Source organism: Gymnogyps californianus, chromosome 13 (assembly GCF_018139145.2).
Source record: "Gymnogyps californianus isolate 813 chromosome 13, ASM1813914v2, whole genome shotgun sequence".
NCBI lineage: Eukaryota > Metazoa > Chordata > Aves > Accipitriformes > Cathartidae > Gymnogyps > Gymnogyps californianus.
In genome coordinates, this window is record NC_059483.1 from 9,142,643 (window position 1) to 9,161,332 (window position 18,690).

General features: G+C 47.2%; 1 protein-coding gene across 17 annotated transcripts in view; it reads left to right on the forward strand.

Moving 5' to 3' along the window:
- The window catches only part of CADPS (calcium dependent secretion activator), a 225,469-nt gene that overhangs the window by 197,051 nt on the left and 9,728 nt on the right, over positions 1 to 18,690 (forward strand). For all 17 annotated transcript variants that reach the window (XM_050904397.1, XM_050904395.1, XM_050904394.1 and 14 more), the window contains 2 exons: positions 2,674 to 2,706; positions 5,804 to 5,911. In XM_050904397.1, coding sequence (XP_050760354.1) covers positions 2,674 to 2,706; positions 5,804 to 5,911 — 141 coding nt within the window. The remainder of the gene's footprint in view (positions 1 to 2,673; positions 2,707 to 5,803; positions 5,912 to 18,690) is intronic.

Consider the following 18,690-nt stretch of genomic DNA (forward strand, 5'->3'; position numbering starts at 1 on the left):
GGGGGTCTTGTGACAGACAGTTTTATCACCTAGTAGGATATCCTCATTTCCAATTCTTGCCTCGAATTTCAAGATAAAATTAATGCATCTGTTGTCCTAATAAATTCTCACTAGCCACTTCTCCTTGCAGAGCACTTTTAGAGGAAAACACCCTTCTAAATTTGGCCAGACTTTTTTTTTTTTTCTGTTTGTTGCTACATTTAAGTGCATCTCGGCGGCAGCAGCCCAGGCCCTGGCTGGGTGTCTGCATGTGCAGATCCACTGAGTCACAGGAATGACAGCTGCTAAAATTCCCTTTAATCTGGATGGCCTCTGTAGGCGGAGAATTACACCTACGGTAATTAAAACTAAAGACTGCATATTACCCAAGGGAGGCAGAAGTAAAAGATCTTATTTTTGTTCTGCGCAAAATTTGTATGGTAAACTGAGACGTTTCATGGCAAAGTCACATACTTTGTGAAAAACGGCAGCCTAGCAAAAATCACACAACATCCGGCAGTTTGGAAATTTCACTAAATGTAGCCAAATCTCAGTTTAAAGAAAAACAAGTAATTATTCTGATTAAAGGGGAGTGGGCAGGAGAAGAAGCTCAGTTTTTTTGTGGGTGGAGGGTGGAGATCGCAGGAAGCCGACTGAGTTATTCTTGTCGCCTCTTGGCTTTGGAGAAGAAGGTAGTTTGAGACAGTGGTGCTAAGCTGGACCTAAGGGTGCTAAATCCACGCTCAGATTGCAGATTTCCTGGGGTGCCACTGCATTACTTCATGCCCTGTATGATATTTGAAGATACAGGTGCATGGCACGGTGCAGCCCTGAGCGCGGACCCCGGCTTGAATTCTGCGGGCTGTTGAGCTGCATCGTTTTCCGAGCTTTCCTCCTGGTTGTTTAGCTTTGCTGCTCGGAAAAAGAGCTCTTTTGGAGCTAGCTTGGGCAGCCCTGCCTGCGGCTGCTCCACGCCGGCGTGGGTGTGCCGTGACTGCCTGCTCCTTCGGAGCTGCAGCCGTTGGCTGGGTTCCAGCTGCCTTCACGCATGGAGGCTGGGGCTCCTCCGCTCCCGTTCGGCAGGAGCAAGGGATAGCGCTTCGCTACCTCCCAAGAAAGTTGTGAGGATAAATGCAGTGAAAGGGCGAGGTGTCCAGACAGCCGGCTGGAAACGGGGATACCTGGAGGAGAGACGAGCGTTCGCTCTTCGCTGGGAGCGCGGGCTCGGTGCTGATTTTGCTACCTCCTTCATAAACTCATGTGCTGGGACGTGCCCCGTCCCCCTCCATCCCCTCTGACAGCCAGACCCCCTGTCACATCACGGTGGCAGGCGCTCGGCACCCTCCTCCTGCCCTTCCCTCTGTTCTTGCCCCCCGGCTCGGCAGCCCGGGCGCTGCCAATACTTGCAGCGTTCACCTCGGCAATTACCACCAGTCTGGTCTTTTGTATCGCCTCATTGTGCTTAATTATGCACCCCCCACACACACCATATGAGTGCTTCCACCCACTCTCACATTCTGTCTCACACATACATTCATTCTCTCATTCGGGACACATAATTTATTCATCCCAAGATGCAACTGTGTGCGTGTTATATTTAGGCTGTTTTAATGGTAGCTTTAGAAATATTTAAAAGCAGGTGAGCTTTTACACCCAAACAAAGATGGCCGGCAACGCTTACCCTAATTAAAAGCAGAAGCGTTGTGGAAAATCCCAGCCGTACTCTTTCTAGACACGGTGCCTTATGCTACAGTGGGAAAAAGGTCTCTCTGGCCAGCTGGGCACTGCTCAGTTGGAAAAGTTGGCCCTGACACTGGGGGCCACCCTGCCTCCCGTGCCAGGCGATGTGCACCCTGCTGCGTGGCAGACCAGAGACGAAGTAAATTTGGGGTCTTGCAGCCCCCGCCGGCTTGTGAGCACACCGCAGAGTGCAGTGTCCACCCTCTGATACCTTCCCTCAAATAGCGTCTTTTAAAAGGGGGGAAAAATCATGGGAAACTAATGTAGCTGTTCAGAGTCTGGGAAGCAGAAAAGCTTTGGGGCACTTCTCTGTTGCATGGCGTGAGCATGCTGCCCCAACACGGCCTGCGAGCTCCTGCCAGCGTCAGGGCCAGCAAAAAAGGGGGAAAATAATGTCCCAGGCAAAGCCAGGGGAAGCACACTGCGTGTGGGATATGGGCAGGGGGCAAAATTAGGGTCCTTTGGGCACTTCCCAGTGGCCACCCGGGTGCAGGTGCCTGCCAGCCCTGCCGTGCCATTGTGCCCACGCTGCCGGGGGGCTCCCACGGTCCCCAGGATTTGAGTCCCGACGGGAGGGACACGCGCTGCCTTCAGAGACACGTGGCATCGGGCGGAGAATGAGACCTCTGAAGAAAATAACGATGTCTACTTACAAACCCCGTCTTCCCCCGCTCGCTGAAGTAGAAGAGGGAGAAGCACAACTCCCACACTATCATCTGTTGCTATTAGAGCTTTAGCAGCAGTAAAGTTACCTCTCCAAAAAAACCAACAACAAAAATACCGCCCTCGCCTATTCTTTTAGACAGGAAACGTAGTTTTTATCACCCTTTTCCCCCGACTCGGCATTATGTTCTCCCGAGTCTTGGCTGGAGAAGCTCTTACAGGTGTTTAAAGAAAAAGCAAAGACCTGAAAACGTACTGATGGTGTAAACTCTCCTCTTGTTCCTTTTACAGGTGAAGGCTGCTTCCAAATACGTGGATGTACCCGTAAGCACAATTTAAACAACTTCTGTCATAGTAATTTGCATCGTGCTTTGGTTTATGGCATGTGTAGCAACCCATATTATGCATTAACAGCCAAGATTGAACCATGGGCCTTCACACTTCTAACATTTGAACTGGAAAGAGTATCTCCATGACGTTAATAATGAGCAGTTACCCTCTTACGGAGACCTACGAGGCTGTTTAGGCAATAATTTGCAGATGGTGTCAAAAAGGTACCATATTTATGCAATTGGCTTGAATCACATTTTAAAAAAAATGGGAGCAGTGCATTCTGTTAATTCTTCATTTGGACTTGTACAAATACAGTATAATTTCCAAACAAAAAGGTCCAGACATGTTAGAACTGAGCCAACACACATCTAACACATTAGCTAATCTATTTTATTTTTGTTCTTCTAATTGTTGGTTTATTTTACTCTTTTGGAAAATGACTTTTTTATTACTTTGGGGAAATGGTGATGAGCTAGCAACATGTGTTTGGGAAATTGTTAATGAAAATAATTTTATCCATTTTTCTGTAATTGGTATAGGAAAAATGTACATCGTCTCCTCTAATTAGACCTTGATTCATAAGGAAAAGAGCCCTTAACATTCTTAGACAGAGCACTTAACTTGCCAGAAATTTACATTTAAATTGAGTTGAAGTGTAATATATGAAAGTTGGCTGGAATAAGGGGTTACTGTAACATTTACAGGCAGAGAGATCCTGAGCAATTACAAACGAAAAAAGAGTAGATCTTAATATACCACACCAAATCCTGCATTCAGTTAGACTGGGCAGTGTAAATCAAGAATAACTCCGTTGACTTTGATGACCTGTATGTATAATGTGTATATGTGCATTTAGCAATGCAATTGCTCTGCATGCTTTCACATGACAATGTGATAAATTTATCAGACATCTTGGACCACATCATCTGCATTCGGTGTTTCCATCCCTTTAGCCCAAAAGAAATCTTTCCTACCAAACTGCCGTATCTTTAGCCCAGCATGGGGAAGACCAACTCTTGAACAGTAAGAGGTCTTGCTTGGTTTAAAATAGCCCAGTGCAGAGATCGGCATCCTGTTGTCTTGGAGTAACAGAAACAAGATATGGAGAGCATTAGAAGGAGGAACTCAAAATTCATTTCTAGCCCTAGAAAGTGTGGAGATCCTGCAGCTGAAATCCCTAGTTGTTTGAGTGCATCTTAAATATTTAGTCATCAGGAATTTGAGCACAGAACAGTTATTTTAAATAACTTTTACGGCAAAGTGTGGCCTTCTCTGAGTCCTCTACATTCCTGAAAAGTAAAGCATCTCCAGGGAAGTGATCTCGGTAAAATGCTATACAACCCTTTCAAGCTTTTCCGAAAGCATTGTACCTGGGACACCCTTGGGAGGTCTGCAGCATCATGGCCGTGCGGGAGGAGCGAGGCTCTGCTCCTGTCCTCGGAGCCAGTCAGATGCTCCAGTTCTTTGTGTAAAATAGAGCACAAATCATTCATCCAGGTTATTTTTTTGGTTGTTTCCCCACCTTCCCCTGGAAACGCAGCCACATTACAATGGCTTCCTTGACAGCCCCAAAAGTTTTGATGAAATCAACCACCAGCCACGCACAGCTCCCAGACCTTTGCGGGAGGATGCCCCATGGTCTGTGAGCCACTGCCTTTCTGGGGGAAGGAGAAAGAAAAACCTGTTTGACTAGAGGACAGAGGGGAAATCCTGGTGTTGAGCAGAAAACCATCGGTTAAATCTAATTCCGCGAACGCCGTCGCAATTGTCTGGGTACAAACCAATCCGTTTAATGCCACCTTGAAATGGGCACGATCGGCGTGCTGAAAATTGCTTGAAAGTGTAACACTTGACTACTGCCACATCTGTGTTGTCCTCATTGTTTTTCAAATTAATACCTTGTCATTGTTGCAGTAGGTGTTAAGAAATGTTACTGGCTTCCCAAGGGCCAAGCACTGGCCCTTTGCTTGATAATTGTTTGCTTTGTATTAAAAAACTCCCTTCCTACTGCTTTCCAAACTGTCCTAATTTTCACCCTGGAAATTACACAGATGTGTTAACTAACTTCAATTTACAGCGGCTGACAATCGTATCTTGCAGAGAAATGATACTCTGTGATCTGAGGTAAATCACAGTAATGGAAACTAATGACACTAGTTATTAACAAACTTACAATGTGCCATGGAAATTTAAGATTTTGTGGCAGCTCTTGTAATGACTCGTGTTACAGTATTTTAATGGGTTTCCTTTGAGGTAAGTTTGATTCCAATATATCAAGCAATGTGAACTCAAACAGGATTTTTTTTTTAACTATTTTCCCATCCACCTGCTTCAGTTCCCATTTTCTTTAAAGAAATGCTGTTATCCCCAAAATCTTGCACACTTGTAGGTTACTTTTTAAAATCAGTTAAATTCTGTAGAGAGCTGTAGAGATGTGACAGCACAGGCAGGCTTCCTGCAGTTTAGCAGTGGCTTAAACATTCATGTAGACATACATTCCCTGACTTATCATTTACCCGATTTATTCTGAAGGGCAGCACTAAATGTGAGCTAAAGTCAGGGCTCTAAACAGAAAAAGAAAGGTGATTTTGGGATGCCTCCTGCAACAGCAGCTGCTTACTGCACGCATCCTCACACCGCAGAAGAAGAACCGAGAGCCCAGCTCTGGCTGTTAGCTTTCTACCTTCAGAAACCAAGGGCTTGCATAGAGAAGATGACCCAAGAAAACAAATCCCCAGCCCGGCTTGCTGGTTCACCCATTAGGTCAACAGCACCAAAGGTAGCAAGACAACTTCCCGGCGTCGGTATGTCGAGGAAGAGCTTTATTCCTCTGACCAGCTTCGCTCTAGGTGAAAGAAGAGAAAGAGCAAGTGTCTTTGCATGATCTTGTGCTGCACCCAGTATTTTGCTGGGCATGGGGCACAAAGCAGCGGGACTCGGTGTCCGTCAGGTAAGGAAAGGGTGAACTGCAGGAGGACAGCAGGAGATGGAGGAGAAGGAAAAGGAGCGACGAGGCTACACAGAGGAGCTGCTCCCTGCGCCGCTATTCATGTTTCTCTCTCTCTCTCTTCTTCTCTCCCCCATGCAGAAGCCGGGGATGGATGTTGCTGATGCCTATGTGACATTTGTCCGCCACTCTCAGGATGTCCTGCGTGATAAGGTCAATGAGGAGATGTATATAGAAAGGTTATTTGATGTAAGTAAATGCCTTCTCCTCCTTGGACACCAAGCAGGAGAGACCCAAAATGTGACAAAATAAGACAGGAGGATAAGTCACATTTTGAGAAAATTTATTGGTTATAGCTTTAAAAAATAAATAAATCTTTCCTTTCTTTCTGACTAAGGCTCGTATCTGCTCTCTGCCTGCTTTAAATCTCTACTCTAGTCTACTGTGTCTTGGTCTGTCTGTGCGTGGATTTTAAGGGAACAGCATCTTCTAAGAGAGCCCTTTACTATGTTTAAGCTTGTAGAAAATCTCTCTGTAACAGCACATCTTGGTCATTGTTCTCACTGTTAAAATTTGAGCCGGGTTTTTGGCAGATGCTTTTGCTAAGGGCCATCTCTTCTGCACATTTTGCAGTGTGTTTCATTGACAAGCACTCCAAAACTGACAGCGAATTAAGCGTACTAAATTTTAATTGTAAAAGCTAACCGAAACAGAGCTGATTAGGAATGGACTTTAGTATTTCAGGAGGACCATCTTGTGGTGTCTGACACCAAAGGTGAAGTTGAGACATGGTCTCCTTGATGAAGATGGCATGGTAGGAACTGACCCATATGTTCAGAGCTATTTTTCTGTTGCACAAGATAAATTCATTGGACTGTAAGAGAACAGTGACCTGTGATGCCCGTTTGTTTTGGATTTGGATGCATGTTAACCGATATCTCTGTTTCTGTTGCTCTTGTTGCGTTATAGCCTTTCTGTCCTCATAGCTGTTCTATAGCGAAGGTTTTCTGTTGACGGCCAGCCTGTAGCATTAGTGTTTCAGTCTCCTCTAGGGTATTTGTCCATATATCGATTTCTGTTTGAAGCAGCTTCTGTTCCTACTTTCCTTCCTTTCATCTCTCAGCAGTGCCATTTCTCAGTCTCCCGGCTCTGGAACTGTAACAGCCTTCCTCGCTTTCTTTACTCGCTCGTTTGCTTCCTCAGTGTGCAGGGAAAGCTGCTTTTTTTCCCAACCAACCTCCTCCTTCACTCGATACCTCTCTTTCTGCGCATTACCTGTCCCTTAGAAACCTCTTCCTCCTTTACAATTCCCACTCTTTCTTTCCCCTGTACCTTACCAGATTAAAATGGAACTTATCTCTCATGTCAAATGTTTTATCACATTATATCAAGTGGCATGAATTAGAGTCAAATAATCTTACTGTGTACATCTACTAGCATGACCCATATCCACTGAGAATGCCTCATTCATGCACGGAGCACAGCAGTGCCTCCTCCGGGCGCCGCGCGTGCTCGCTCCGGGGAGAGTTTGCAGCGCAGAGCACCAGACGCAAATCACCCATCAAGCAGGCTTGGGGAGAAAAAACAAAACATAAAACAAAAGACTGTCGCTTCCATCTGCAGCGGGCCTGCGAGTGCATTGCTCGTTTTTGTTGAAATTTATTCCATGAGCAGTTAAATTTCCAGAGCTCATCTGGACTGTTCTTTTCAATGCCCACACTGCCTTTTCCCTCATCCTTTCCCTATGATTCACAGTTGGTGTGTTTGTACCCTTTGGGCCATTATTTCCAATTTTCAAAAGGCTGTAATTAGCACAAATATTGATTTCAGTTTGATCCACTCGTACTTAGTTTTACCAAGCCATATTTTAAACAAATTAACAGTTGACATGAAAAAAAAAAAAGAGCAGCTACCTTGGTGGAAAGCAAAAAGTGCAAAACCCTTCTTTCCCTCCCTGCTTTCCTCCAGTCTCCCTAGTCCATGCAGAATAAAATAATCAAGAGTAGGGTTTTTTACATTGCTCAGCCTGTTTTGACCCACACCGGCTGCAGGCGGGAGCCGCAGCGTGTGGGAGCTGTTCCCATTCCTGTTCCCGTTCCCGTTCCCATTCCTGTTCCTGTTCCCGTTCCCATTCCCGTTCCCGTTCCTGGACCCGATGCCGCCAGCCTCTTCGCGTGCGTCTTGCATACGTGAGTGTGCGCCCGCGAGCGGGGCGAGCTGCGGGGCCCTTGGTTCATAAGGAGGGAGGGGGATGTGCCGAGCCCTAGCCACCCAAAAATTGGAATTACGTTTTGAGCGGTCGTGTATCGTCTTTGCCAGGTTGCAGCTGAAGAAGCTGATTGCTCCTGAGGTCAGCTCTCAGCATAGCTGAGGTGCTGCTGGCGGGTCAGTAGCAGCAGGATTTATGAGTATGTGGGGGTCACCTGGGCCCAGACCCTGTTTAAATCAGTGCTGTGTTCACTTACGTTTTGGTAAGAACAGGAGCAAACGCTTCACTCCGTTGTCCCAAGCTCAGCCACAGCCCTGCAGCCCTTTGTCCCCCTCACCTAATGCAGCGAAGCAGACGGCCCCAGGGTCTTTAAGCTCCTTTCGTCTCTGCACCGATGGTCGTATTTTCCAAGGACATTTTAGGTGCTAGCTACCTTTTTAATAAGAAAGAGAAGAGGAATAATCAAAAATGGTATTTATAATGCCAAGTTAGACTTGGACCTGATTTTGTTCTCGCTTCCCCCAGCGTGGCAGAGGAGCAATCCTCTTAGCTGCAGAGTTTCTCCAGGCAATGAGATTATTAACACTTTCGAGGCCAGCTCCTCCACTGGCTTAGTGCAGCGATGCTGGCTTACCCCAGCCAAAAGCTTAGTCCAGTTTTAGGATGTTATATGGTAATACATGCAGCAGCAGCAGGTAAACAGCTTAAATCTGCCTGCAGGCAGTTCCTCTGCCTTCAGTGGAATCATGTTAGAGACACAATATAGGGTGAAATCCCCTTTCTGTGCAGTCGTGAGTAGTGCAAGAGTAGAGGTTCACAGTGCAAGGTTGCCTATTGCATGTTCAGTGGGGTTTGCAGCTCCCAGGATATTCCTAATTCCCACATTTCTCTGCAGTCCTGCCCAGCGTTTCCATTCATTTCCCCTCTTTGTTTCCTCCCAGGAGCAGAGGCTGCAGAGTGCATTAGGCCATCTCCCAACAGAAGCGAGGTTAATGTGTCTTTTTTTTGGTATTTGCCATGATTTCTTAGCTCAGAAACCATCTCTTCCCCTGCATCACATGCCCTGCTCACACCTGCAGAACAGGGCTACGCTCTTTGGGAAATACTGGTGTTTGCGGAAGATTATTGTAATATTTCTGTGTGGTCTGTGTGTGTTAATCCTCTTAATTCTGCAAATTAGTCAGGGTTTCCCCCCCTCCGCCCCGAAATAGAGTCATCTTAATTTTAAAAATCTGTATTCTTGGGTTCATTGAATGAACAGATTGATCGTGGAGTTCTGCTGGTAATCAAAACCTAACTAGCTTTTTGGCAGTGCTGTTTACTGCAGAGTAACATGACTTATTTACTTGGCCTGGCTCACTAATTTGATAACATTTAAAGCTAAAACACTGTAATAAGGCCCGTTGGTATAGAGCAGTGGTAACAGAAGAGTTTCAGAATAGCATCGTAGCATCCGCTCCCTGCGTTCCTGTGCATGGCTGGGTGCTTTGGGGTTTAAACCGCTGTGATACTTTGCACGCAACGCAGAAGGATCGCAAACTCTGTGTAGTGCCTGATAGAAAGTAAAATTTTGTCACTTTTTCCCCGGAAAGGGGGCAGAGTTGACATGCAGAATGTGACTGTTGACAGGAACAATGAGGCAGAGGCAGGCGGATGTATCTTAAACGTGGGAAAATATCTTCAGAGTCATCTCGAGTCTTCAGACCAATCCTGCAAAATTCAGGTCCCCTTTGGCTCAGGACACTCAGAATTTCATAGGATCAGAGTTTATACATCCGTAATTTTGTCTGAAGGCAGTGGGAGTTTTACTTGTAAGGGTTGTGCCCTTTGGTGGAAGTTATTTATACATGTATGTACGTGTATATCTTTACACACACCCTTAGATACAGTATAGGTTTCAACCCATCAGAACATATGTGATCCAGAAAGTCTGTGATGATTGACTAGTAGACAGTGTGATTGCCAACCTTTCTTCCTCATAAATTGGTAAACACTAATGTAAAACATAGTGAGAATATTTCCTCCCCAGCCGCAGGCGAGTAGCACGTACACAAAAGGCTACTGAACGTCGAGTGAGCTCCCCGAGATCCTGCGAATTCCAGCATCCTGATGCAGTCCCTAAATAGCGCAGATGGCATTTTTCTCTCTGATGATTAATTCAATATCTTACCGAAAAAAACAAAAACATGCTTTTGATATGAGAGATCAAAACACCAAGAGAAGCTCCAAAGATTGCAAGGACCTAAAAAAAAATTAATTTATTTTTTTCCTCCTTGTATTTCTTGAAGACACCAGCCTGAGTAGAAGATAAGGATTAAAACAGATGTGCTTAGTGCTAGTTCATCTGCTTAAATCTAGCAGTCTCTGAGATCAGTGATTAAAAAGCCATCTCTAACTTTGATGAAATCCACTGCGATGGTAATACTGTGTCTCTGATCGCTTTCTTATGGGCCTCATGTCTGCCTAAACCGGACATAGAAAACATTTCACTGGAGATGATACATGGATTATATGGGTCAATTATACACTTAATCTGCCTTCTGGGGATTAAATGTGCATAGATTGACCCTGCGTATTTGGCTTGTCCTTGGCAGTTATCAGATCAGGAAGGTTGCCTTTACCAAAAAGTCTGGTAAGAACTTAATCACGCGGTGATACAGCCCGCTGAGGTGGCAGTACTCACGGTGCTTTTTGCAGAAGGCAGTTTTACCACTTCACTGTCACTGTGTATGGTCGGCTTCCTCGAAGGTCTGTGTCACAGCCGGGATACCAGACAGAGTGTTTTCTCCTGAAATGAGAAAGCGAGCCCGTTCGTCTCTGCAAGACGGAGGCGTTTTTTTAATCTTGATGGCGGGGTGGGATCAGCAGGGTCCGGGTGGGCGTAGCGGCGGGGGGCGATGGGGGAGACTGGGGGTTTGCTCTGCCCTGTGCCGTCCTCGGTGCAGAGGGACAGTCACTCCAGGTCGTCTCCCAGCAGCAAAGGAGAAGCCATGGCTCAACTGTTAGAAGAGCCAGCATCTCCTCCCCACTGCCCTTGAGGAGGCACAAGCCCTCGGCTGGGGTTCCAGCGCCAGGTCCTGTGCCTCAGGCTCAGCTCAGTTGGGTTTTTAGCTAGATGTTGCAGCTAGTGGATTTTCATTCCCTTTCCCCAGCCAGGAGGCCAGCAGGAATGCCGGGCCTGAGGACACGGCTCAGGACTGTCCTCGTATTTCCAAAGGTGGCTGCCCTCGCTGGTAACTGACTTCTGAATACCAGAGATATTGAGTAATAAGGATGCGGGGCACTGTGCGAGTCTCAGACTTCAGCAAAATCCTTATACAAATTTCCAGGAACCTGACCGAGCACTTCTCACTGGTTTACTGGAGGATCCACAGGCAGCTCAGCATATGTTTCAGTACCTGCTGATTTGGAGCCTGATATCACACCTGAGTATACGGAAAAATTAGAAAACACAGATTGACAGCTAGATCAGTTAATTCAGCAAGTTCCTCTGCAGACACTTAGGCATTAGCTTATTCTTAAAATCAAAGCTTTTGCCTTCAGCGCGTTTACCCACTTGAATTTTGGCAGCTCCTTCAAGGCGTGCTTGCAGGATCATGGCATTTCTTGTTAGAGTGTAAGCCTTGCACGGCACAATCAAATGCCAAAAGAGAGCCTTTCTCACCCTCCCTTCTCCTTCTCCTCGAACCCAAAAGCCTGGTCGTGAGTCAGTGGAGCTACTCACTATGAGTTAGAATTACTCACAGGAGGACGGGTTGCAGGATCAGGGGAAGAACGGATATCAGGCTGCGCGCCGGGCTCCCATCTAATATCTGCTTGCAGCCGCACTCACCGCTTTCTCTTAGACAGACAACAACCTGTTTCCCTCCTACGCAGCTAGACTGCTCATTAGGGCACTAACTCTCTCCCACTCCCATCCTGATATGGCCTCCACTGAGCTATTTCTTCTGCGTTGTTTTTTGCTTCCCCCCCCCCCCCGCCCCTTCCCGAGTGAGTTGTGAAACGAAGACAATTAGGCAGATTGATCTCAAGGAAGTGCAGCTTGCTTTTTTTCTCCCCGTGCATCTTTGGAGGAGCCAGAGCAGCGCAGCTTTTGCTGCAGAGGCTGCCGCAGCCCTTGGCTGGCTCGGCAGGACTTGGACCCGGACCTGGAGTCAGTGCAGGGACCTTTGCTGGGAAAAAAAAATAAAATTGTGATGGCAATTGTCCGTATATCTTCTAGGAAGGGACAAATTCTCTTTGTCCTGAGGGGGCACAGCATGCACCGTCCTTCTGCAGCCTCTTTTTCTTCCCATGTGCCCTCTCGGAGCCACACAGGAGTGGGGAGAGGAGCTCAGCACGGACACCACTCCTCAGAGCCAACCCTTGTCCTTTTATACTCCCATACGTGAGCTTCACACGGCAGCAAGCATGCACTCGCGTCTGGCCTCCCGCCTCTCCTGCATTCCCCTTAGCAAGGCTTCTTTCCTGAAGTGCTCATTTAAGTAGGCTCCATTTAATTTATTTTAGGCAGAATCTTAATAAAATAAGTCCTAGATCTGTCATGGGATTTTACATGCTCGTAAGGGGTTTTTTTTCCCTCCTAAATGTCTTTATCGGAACAGCTTTTCGTGTTCCAGTAGACATTTGGTTGAAGACAGTTAATTTGATTTCTTTTCCGGAGGAGATTTTCCATTAATCATTCTAAGAAGGCAGACTGATTGCTCCGTTACGTTAAGGTCAGCATAGGCTTGCTAACATCATCCGCACAGTGCTTTTGAGCGTCAGAGATTTTTGTTTTAGGGCTGGCACTGTGTGAAAGATCATTTATTTCCCAGTAGACGTGAGTAGCCAAGGTAGGTTTTGGGGAAGAGGTGCCATCGTGCCGTATCGCAGGCAGCAAGGTATCCTCAATCCAGAGAGCGCCTTCTTCCAAGCAGCCTCTCTGCTCCCTGACCGGGAGCTGCCTGTGCACATTTATAACTGCAAACGAGTTGCATAGTATGCTCTGAGCTGAAGCTGCCTTCCAGCTTCGTTTAAGAGACCTTAGCTAATTGAAGCACCAGTCTTGTGGGTTGTCAGGAAGGAGAGCCTGAAGGTGCTGTCGTTCCCCGTGAACCCCAACTCACATGGGTTCCAGCTGAGTCTGGGGGTGCAAGGAGCGTGGGAAGGGCCGGGACGTCCCGGTGCACGCAGATGTGCGGGGCTGAGCCCCCAGCCCGCCGGGGCACGGCTGCCGCGGGGCTGAGCCCCCGCTGCTGGCAGCTTTGCTCCCTCCCTCCGGGCTGCGCAAAGGGCCTTTGCCCAAAGAAACTCACGGTGCGCACAGGGGTGAGCCAGCGGCCCCTGCACGGACAATGAAGAATTGTCTGATTTCCAGCAGCGCCTCCAATCCCTCTTTTCCTTTTCTCCCCCTGCAATCCAGCCCCACACAATCGCTGCCATTGCCCCCGCCAGCCAGCGGTGCATGTGAGATTAGCCGTCCCAGGTCACTTCGTTTCTCTTGATCTGCGGCTCTTTCCTTTCCCGGTGCTCCTTTAAACCTCGCCCTGGATGTATGATATCAGCATTCAAAAATGCTTAGCAGGACTTGGGCAGGGAGTGCGTTGTCTCCAGTGTGTAACCCCCGAAATGATACCAGGGATGCTGCTCCCTCCCACGCCAGGACCGAGATACCCGGACAGCCTCTAGCTACTTTTTTGGAATTTGCAGGCTATAAAAGAGCCAGCTAAAGTTTATCGAGTTCCACTTCATGACAGCTTTCAATTCAATCTGATAACAAGTATAATTAAAGTATTCCATAGCATGCGTTACTGTATTGCATCTTATGGAGCAAGTTTGCATCCAGTTATACCATCACTGCCTTGCACTAACAGGGCCCTGGAATCGGGACAGAAAAAAGCAGCACGCTGTGTGGATATTGTGTTTTACTAAGCTGCTTTATATAGAAACTCAGATTTTAACATGTCAACTTCATTTCTTTTTTGAAAAATGGAAATAAGCAGAGAATATAGGTTAAAAAAAGTATTTGAGAACTAGCATCCATACAGAAGTGGTTTTGTGTGTGTGCGCCTTTGTATTTTTTTATGCAGAAGCTCTTTCATTTAGGAAAACCAAGGCCTGCAAAATCCTGCGAAGCAGCAGGGGTTCTTGGGTTTTATTTGGTGGTTCCCAGCAAGCGCTGTGCACTTTCCTGAGCTGTATCTACAGCAAAAGGAGAGAGGGCCCAGCACCGAGCCAACCTGACGGTGCACCCAGGGCCCCGTTAAGAGCTCAGTCCTCTGCGTGCCGGTACATGGGATGCTGCGTGCCAGCGCACCCTGTAAAGGCAGGGTCTTCCAGCTCAGGGATGCACGTAGCCAGGACAGGTTACCCAAAAGGCAGCCTTTTCTTCAGATGTATAATGCGGTGCCCAAGGATTGGGTCTGTCCTGTCTCAAAGGGGAAAGGGAGCACCCGCTGAGGCTCTGAGCCTGCAAACCTGCAGGTTTAGGCGTCGGGTGTCCCCAGTTAGAGGATGTTGTGAATGAGAAGTTAGAGGTGCCATCAGGAGCAGTGCCAGTGGCCTTCCTTCCTGGATCACCGTGAGCATCCCCCCCCTGCACCCTGCCATAGATAAATAGCTGTTTCCATTCAGGTCTCCCTCGCAGTTTTCTCTGCCTGCTGCCCTCCATCCAGCTCTGACCAGCGCACAGCTCCAGGGGTTTGTCCTCCTCAGAGCAAGCATAGCGGCACGTGGTTGGGCTATATTCGGAGATGGTCAGCGTGCGAGCTGGCGTAGGTGTTTACTCACAGCAAACGCCGGTGTGCTGGGACCGGGGCATGCCCGGCTGTAGGAGGAGATGGGCCAACATTGCAGTAGCTCCTCAATGAGATCCTCCCCAGGGGAGAAAGCTCAGGGAGACGTTGGCATGTCCTGCCTGTGGCTCATCCCCAGAGATACCCTGCCCTCACCTCTGCCAGGGATGTGAGTATGTGGCTCTTGCCTAGGCAGAGATTTTGGCATCTGGCTAGCGGTGTAGACCACCCTGACGTATAGCTTGGGAACGTCTGAGTAAGTACAAGCCGTTAGATCCCCAGCAGCAGATTTGTTCTTCCTCTGGTGAAGGTGCAGTACCATCTGCAGGTCCCTTTCTGGCTCTGTCTGGCTGTGTACCTGCAGTGGGAAACCTTTGCTTGTGTGATGAGAGCGCATGGATTGCCTGCAAAGCCACTGACAGGCGGAGTAAACAAACCTGCACCCACCGCGGCGTGTGGAGTTGCAGCTGCACAAAACACGTGTAGGTGTTAACTGATTTTGTGCAGCACTGAAAGCGGAGAGTGTTGGAGATGATCTTCTTGGGCATCTTTATTTGCTGGGGACCTTGGCCCCACTGGCATGAAAGATGTCGATCCTCCTTTTCCTCCCTGAAAAGGAATAAAATGATTTTGGGTTAAGAGCGGAGAGAAATTTGCAGCGAGGAGCGTGCAGGATGAGTTGTGCCCCTTTGGCAAGCGGGGAATTGTGCAATCCCACCAGCACGCGCAGAAAACGTACGCACAAGGAGTCCCGCGCCTCCCTCCCATTAACACCCGTGGCACCGACCCGCCGAGCCCCGTCGGGTCCAACTTCGAGCCAATTAAGGGTGAAGCACCAGCCTGAGCACACCCTCTTGCCGAGATCCCCAAACAGTGGGTGATCTCAGGTACCATATGTACTGCAAAAAGCATGCGGCACTTCCATGCACCTGGGTCTGCGTTTCAGCTTTCATTCTGAATTCTTTTCCCTGTTTGAAGGCAGAGCTCTTACGCAATTCAAAGTTCTTTTGTGGTTTATTTTTGAGAAGGGAAGGGAGGGGAAAAAGATAATGTAATTCGGTGATGCCATTTGCATCCTAGACAGATGATGAGTCGCTCTGGCTAGCAGCTTAACCCTATTAGGCAATGCTGGGACCGTGACTTTATTAAATAATAGTACAGATTATTTTAATATCGAGCCCCTTTGACTTTGTAACTTCCTCATATAGCTACATTGTCAATGTGAATGAAATTTTGTAGTTAAGGAATATAAAGTAGAGTAAAAGGCATCCAGAAAGCACAGCACTGGAGTGGATGTTGAAGAATGCACTGTGTGTACTTGCAGTGATAGCATTACAGCGATACAAAAAATCCCAGGAAAAAACAGTGCAGCCATTTATTTCAGTAATAGCTCAGTGCGAGTGTGACCTGGGAGACTCCAGACGGATTCACGAGGCTTTGATAGAATAAAGTCATAAATTTTATTAAAAAAAAAAAAAAGACCCTGGGGTTTCAGGGGATTTCTATTAAATTGTTAGCACTTTACTAGATCTCTAGAATTTAACGTAGAGTTTAATAGAGAGGTTTAATTCAGAAAATGAGGGTCATGTTGCCTCTTGTGAGGACCGCTTGCCCAGGTGTAGGCAGAGCCCTGCCAAGCACGGCTGATGGAGGATTTGCTCGTACAGGCGAGGTGCAAGCGTAGAGTCCAGAGTCTGGCAAAGAGTTCATGTATCCCAAACACTTCCCATTTGTGCGCTCTGTTTCTGAACATACCACGCCGAAGACCCTGCAGAGAAGTTAAATTAGCACACTGCAATCTGTTACCAAAACTTAGATTTATTTTGTGAAAGAGAAGATACTTTCCAAAGTGTGTGAATCTGGGGGGGAATTGCCTTTCTAATAGCAAACCGAGGGCTGCCTGTAGCCCTCTCAGGGCTTTGCTGTTGTGTGCTCCGTAGCGCTACACAGAAAGACCTACTTTTGATGTCGACTTTTGCATACCTAACGAGAGTATACGCACTTAAAGAATTATGTGCAATAGAAAAGCTACCTAATGATCGGACAGTGTTATTATCTGGCGCGCGGCAGCGTAGCAGGACGATAACTATTTATTTACTCTTTGCGGATAATGTTCTGTTATTTTCTAGTCTTTGGCAATAGCAAGAGAGCATCTGATATATACAATATTGGTTTGTATCCAATTGTTTGTGAACATCCCAAGTTTTGAAACACGGTTGTGAGAGAGGAATATAAGCTTAAGCTTGAAAGGCTAAAAAGCAGAAAGCCCCACACGTAAATGCTATTATGCACTTAATGAGGCAGGGTTTAAAAAAAAATCAGCCACACAAGTTGGTTTTATCAAAGAAAATGTATAAATAACAACCAGTGATTCAAACTGCCTCACAAAGGGAAAAGCAGGGACGGGAAGCTAGCACTTCACTTGTGGCATTCAGATAATAGTATTTACTACACTAATCTTTTGGGCTTAGCAATTGACAATCAATATATTATTATCAACAAGCGTTAATGCAAACAAAAAGCTTCCATTTCTTTTTTAACCATGTTCCCCTAAGTCCCTTAAATTTAATTAAAACCGGACAGCTCTCCCTCTAGTACAAATTAGAGTTAAAATCATATTAAATATTTGTTCTACGGGAAAACAAAAGTGTCAGCTTGTGCTACCGGGTTTGGCTGCCTTTTTTTTTTCCTTCTTTTTTTTTTTTTTACACACAGAGGGGAAAAAAAAATACCAGCTACTCAAAGTTAAAATAAAGTCTCTCTCCCTCCCTCCCCGTCTCCCAAGACTACTGTCTATAACATGTTGTTCCTTATAGAAAGTGGGATATGGTGGCATTTGCTTGATTAACTTGCTCGACAAAAGTGACAGCTGCTGTGGGTGCATGTAGCTAAGCTGCACAGCGCAGTTCCGCCTTTGTACATCTGTCAGCAAAAAAGGAGGAATAAAGAGTGAAAAGAGACAAATTGGTCCCAAAAGGCAATCCATTCAACTCAGGAGGTTTGCTCTATTCAAGCACTCGCTGGGAATCTCAAGTGCTAGGTAGCTTATTCAATTTCATTCATTCTTTAGAATGAGCCCACAAGTGTTTAATTTCTTATTCTGTTGAATAAAAAGGGGGAGCTTTTTTTTTTATTGGAAGCATTAATTGTAAGACTAGCTGATCAATGCCTGTGATATTAACTCATTGCTTATTTTCTGGTTAGCTGTGTGCTTTTAGGTCCACAGCCGCTAAACTTCATTTCTGTAACGTGGGCAATGTCACACCAGTTTCTCTGCTTCCAGGCGCAATACTCGGTCCCCTGAGCCTTGGCCCCTGCCAGGCTTGAGGGAACGGACCAAATCCTCGGCAGGTGTAAATCGAGAGAGTCACTGGTTTATTATTGATGCCACCCGTGGCCGCGGCCGGGACATGACCGAGCCAGATGCTCTCTGCCTGCGGGGCTGAGCTGCTGACCCTGCTGCAGGTTTGGCCCTCTGCACTGGAGGAGGAGGTTTTGTAGCTCAAAATGCTGATCTGCCTTTGGATGGCTTTTCTGGTCCCCTGGCAAATGGCAGGAGAGGGGGAGCGCGTAAGCAGGGCGCCGTGGAGTGATACCCGGCGCAGAGGATGGGTTTTGTTGAGTAGTGGGAAGAAAAGTTGATGAACACGTGGGATGGGGATTGCTGCGTGGGCAGGTCTCCGCTTACCATCCAGAAAACGTATGCTTGCAGGGGAGAGATGTGCCTCTTCCTTCTTCATCGTGTGGCAGAGAAGGTCCGTCCCCGCCTCCTCATCGACACTGGGGACCAGAGCTATGTGTGCTCCTGAGGGACCGTGGCCCTTTGCCCACCTCGGCTGTGCCACATCCTCCTCCGGGCCACCGCCATGCATCTTAACTCAAGAGTTTCAGACACACTTGTGTCACCAAGGTTCTGTCCCTGCTCTTCCCCCGCTCTCCCAGCTGTGGGTCAGTCTAGGGGACAGCACGTCTTCTTCTGCAGCAAGACAAAACCTGAGTTTCCAGATCACAGCCTGAGAAATAGCTGGGGCTCAGCTCTGGCA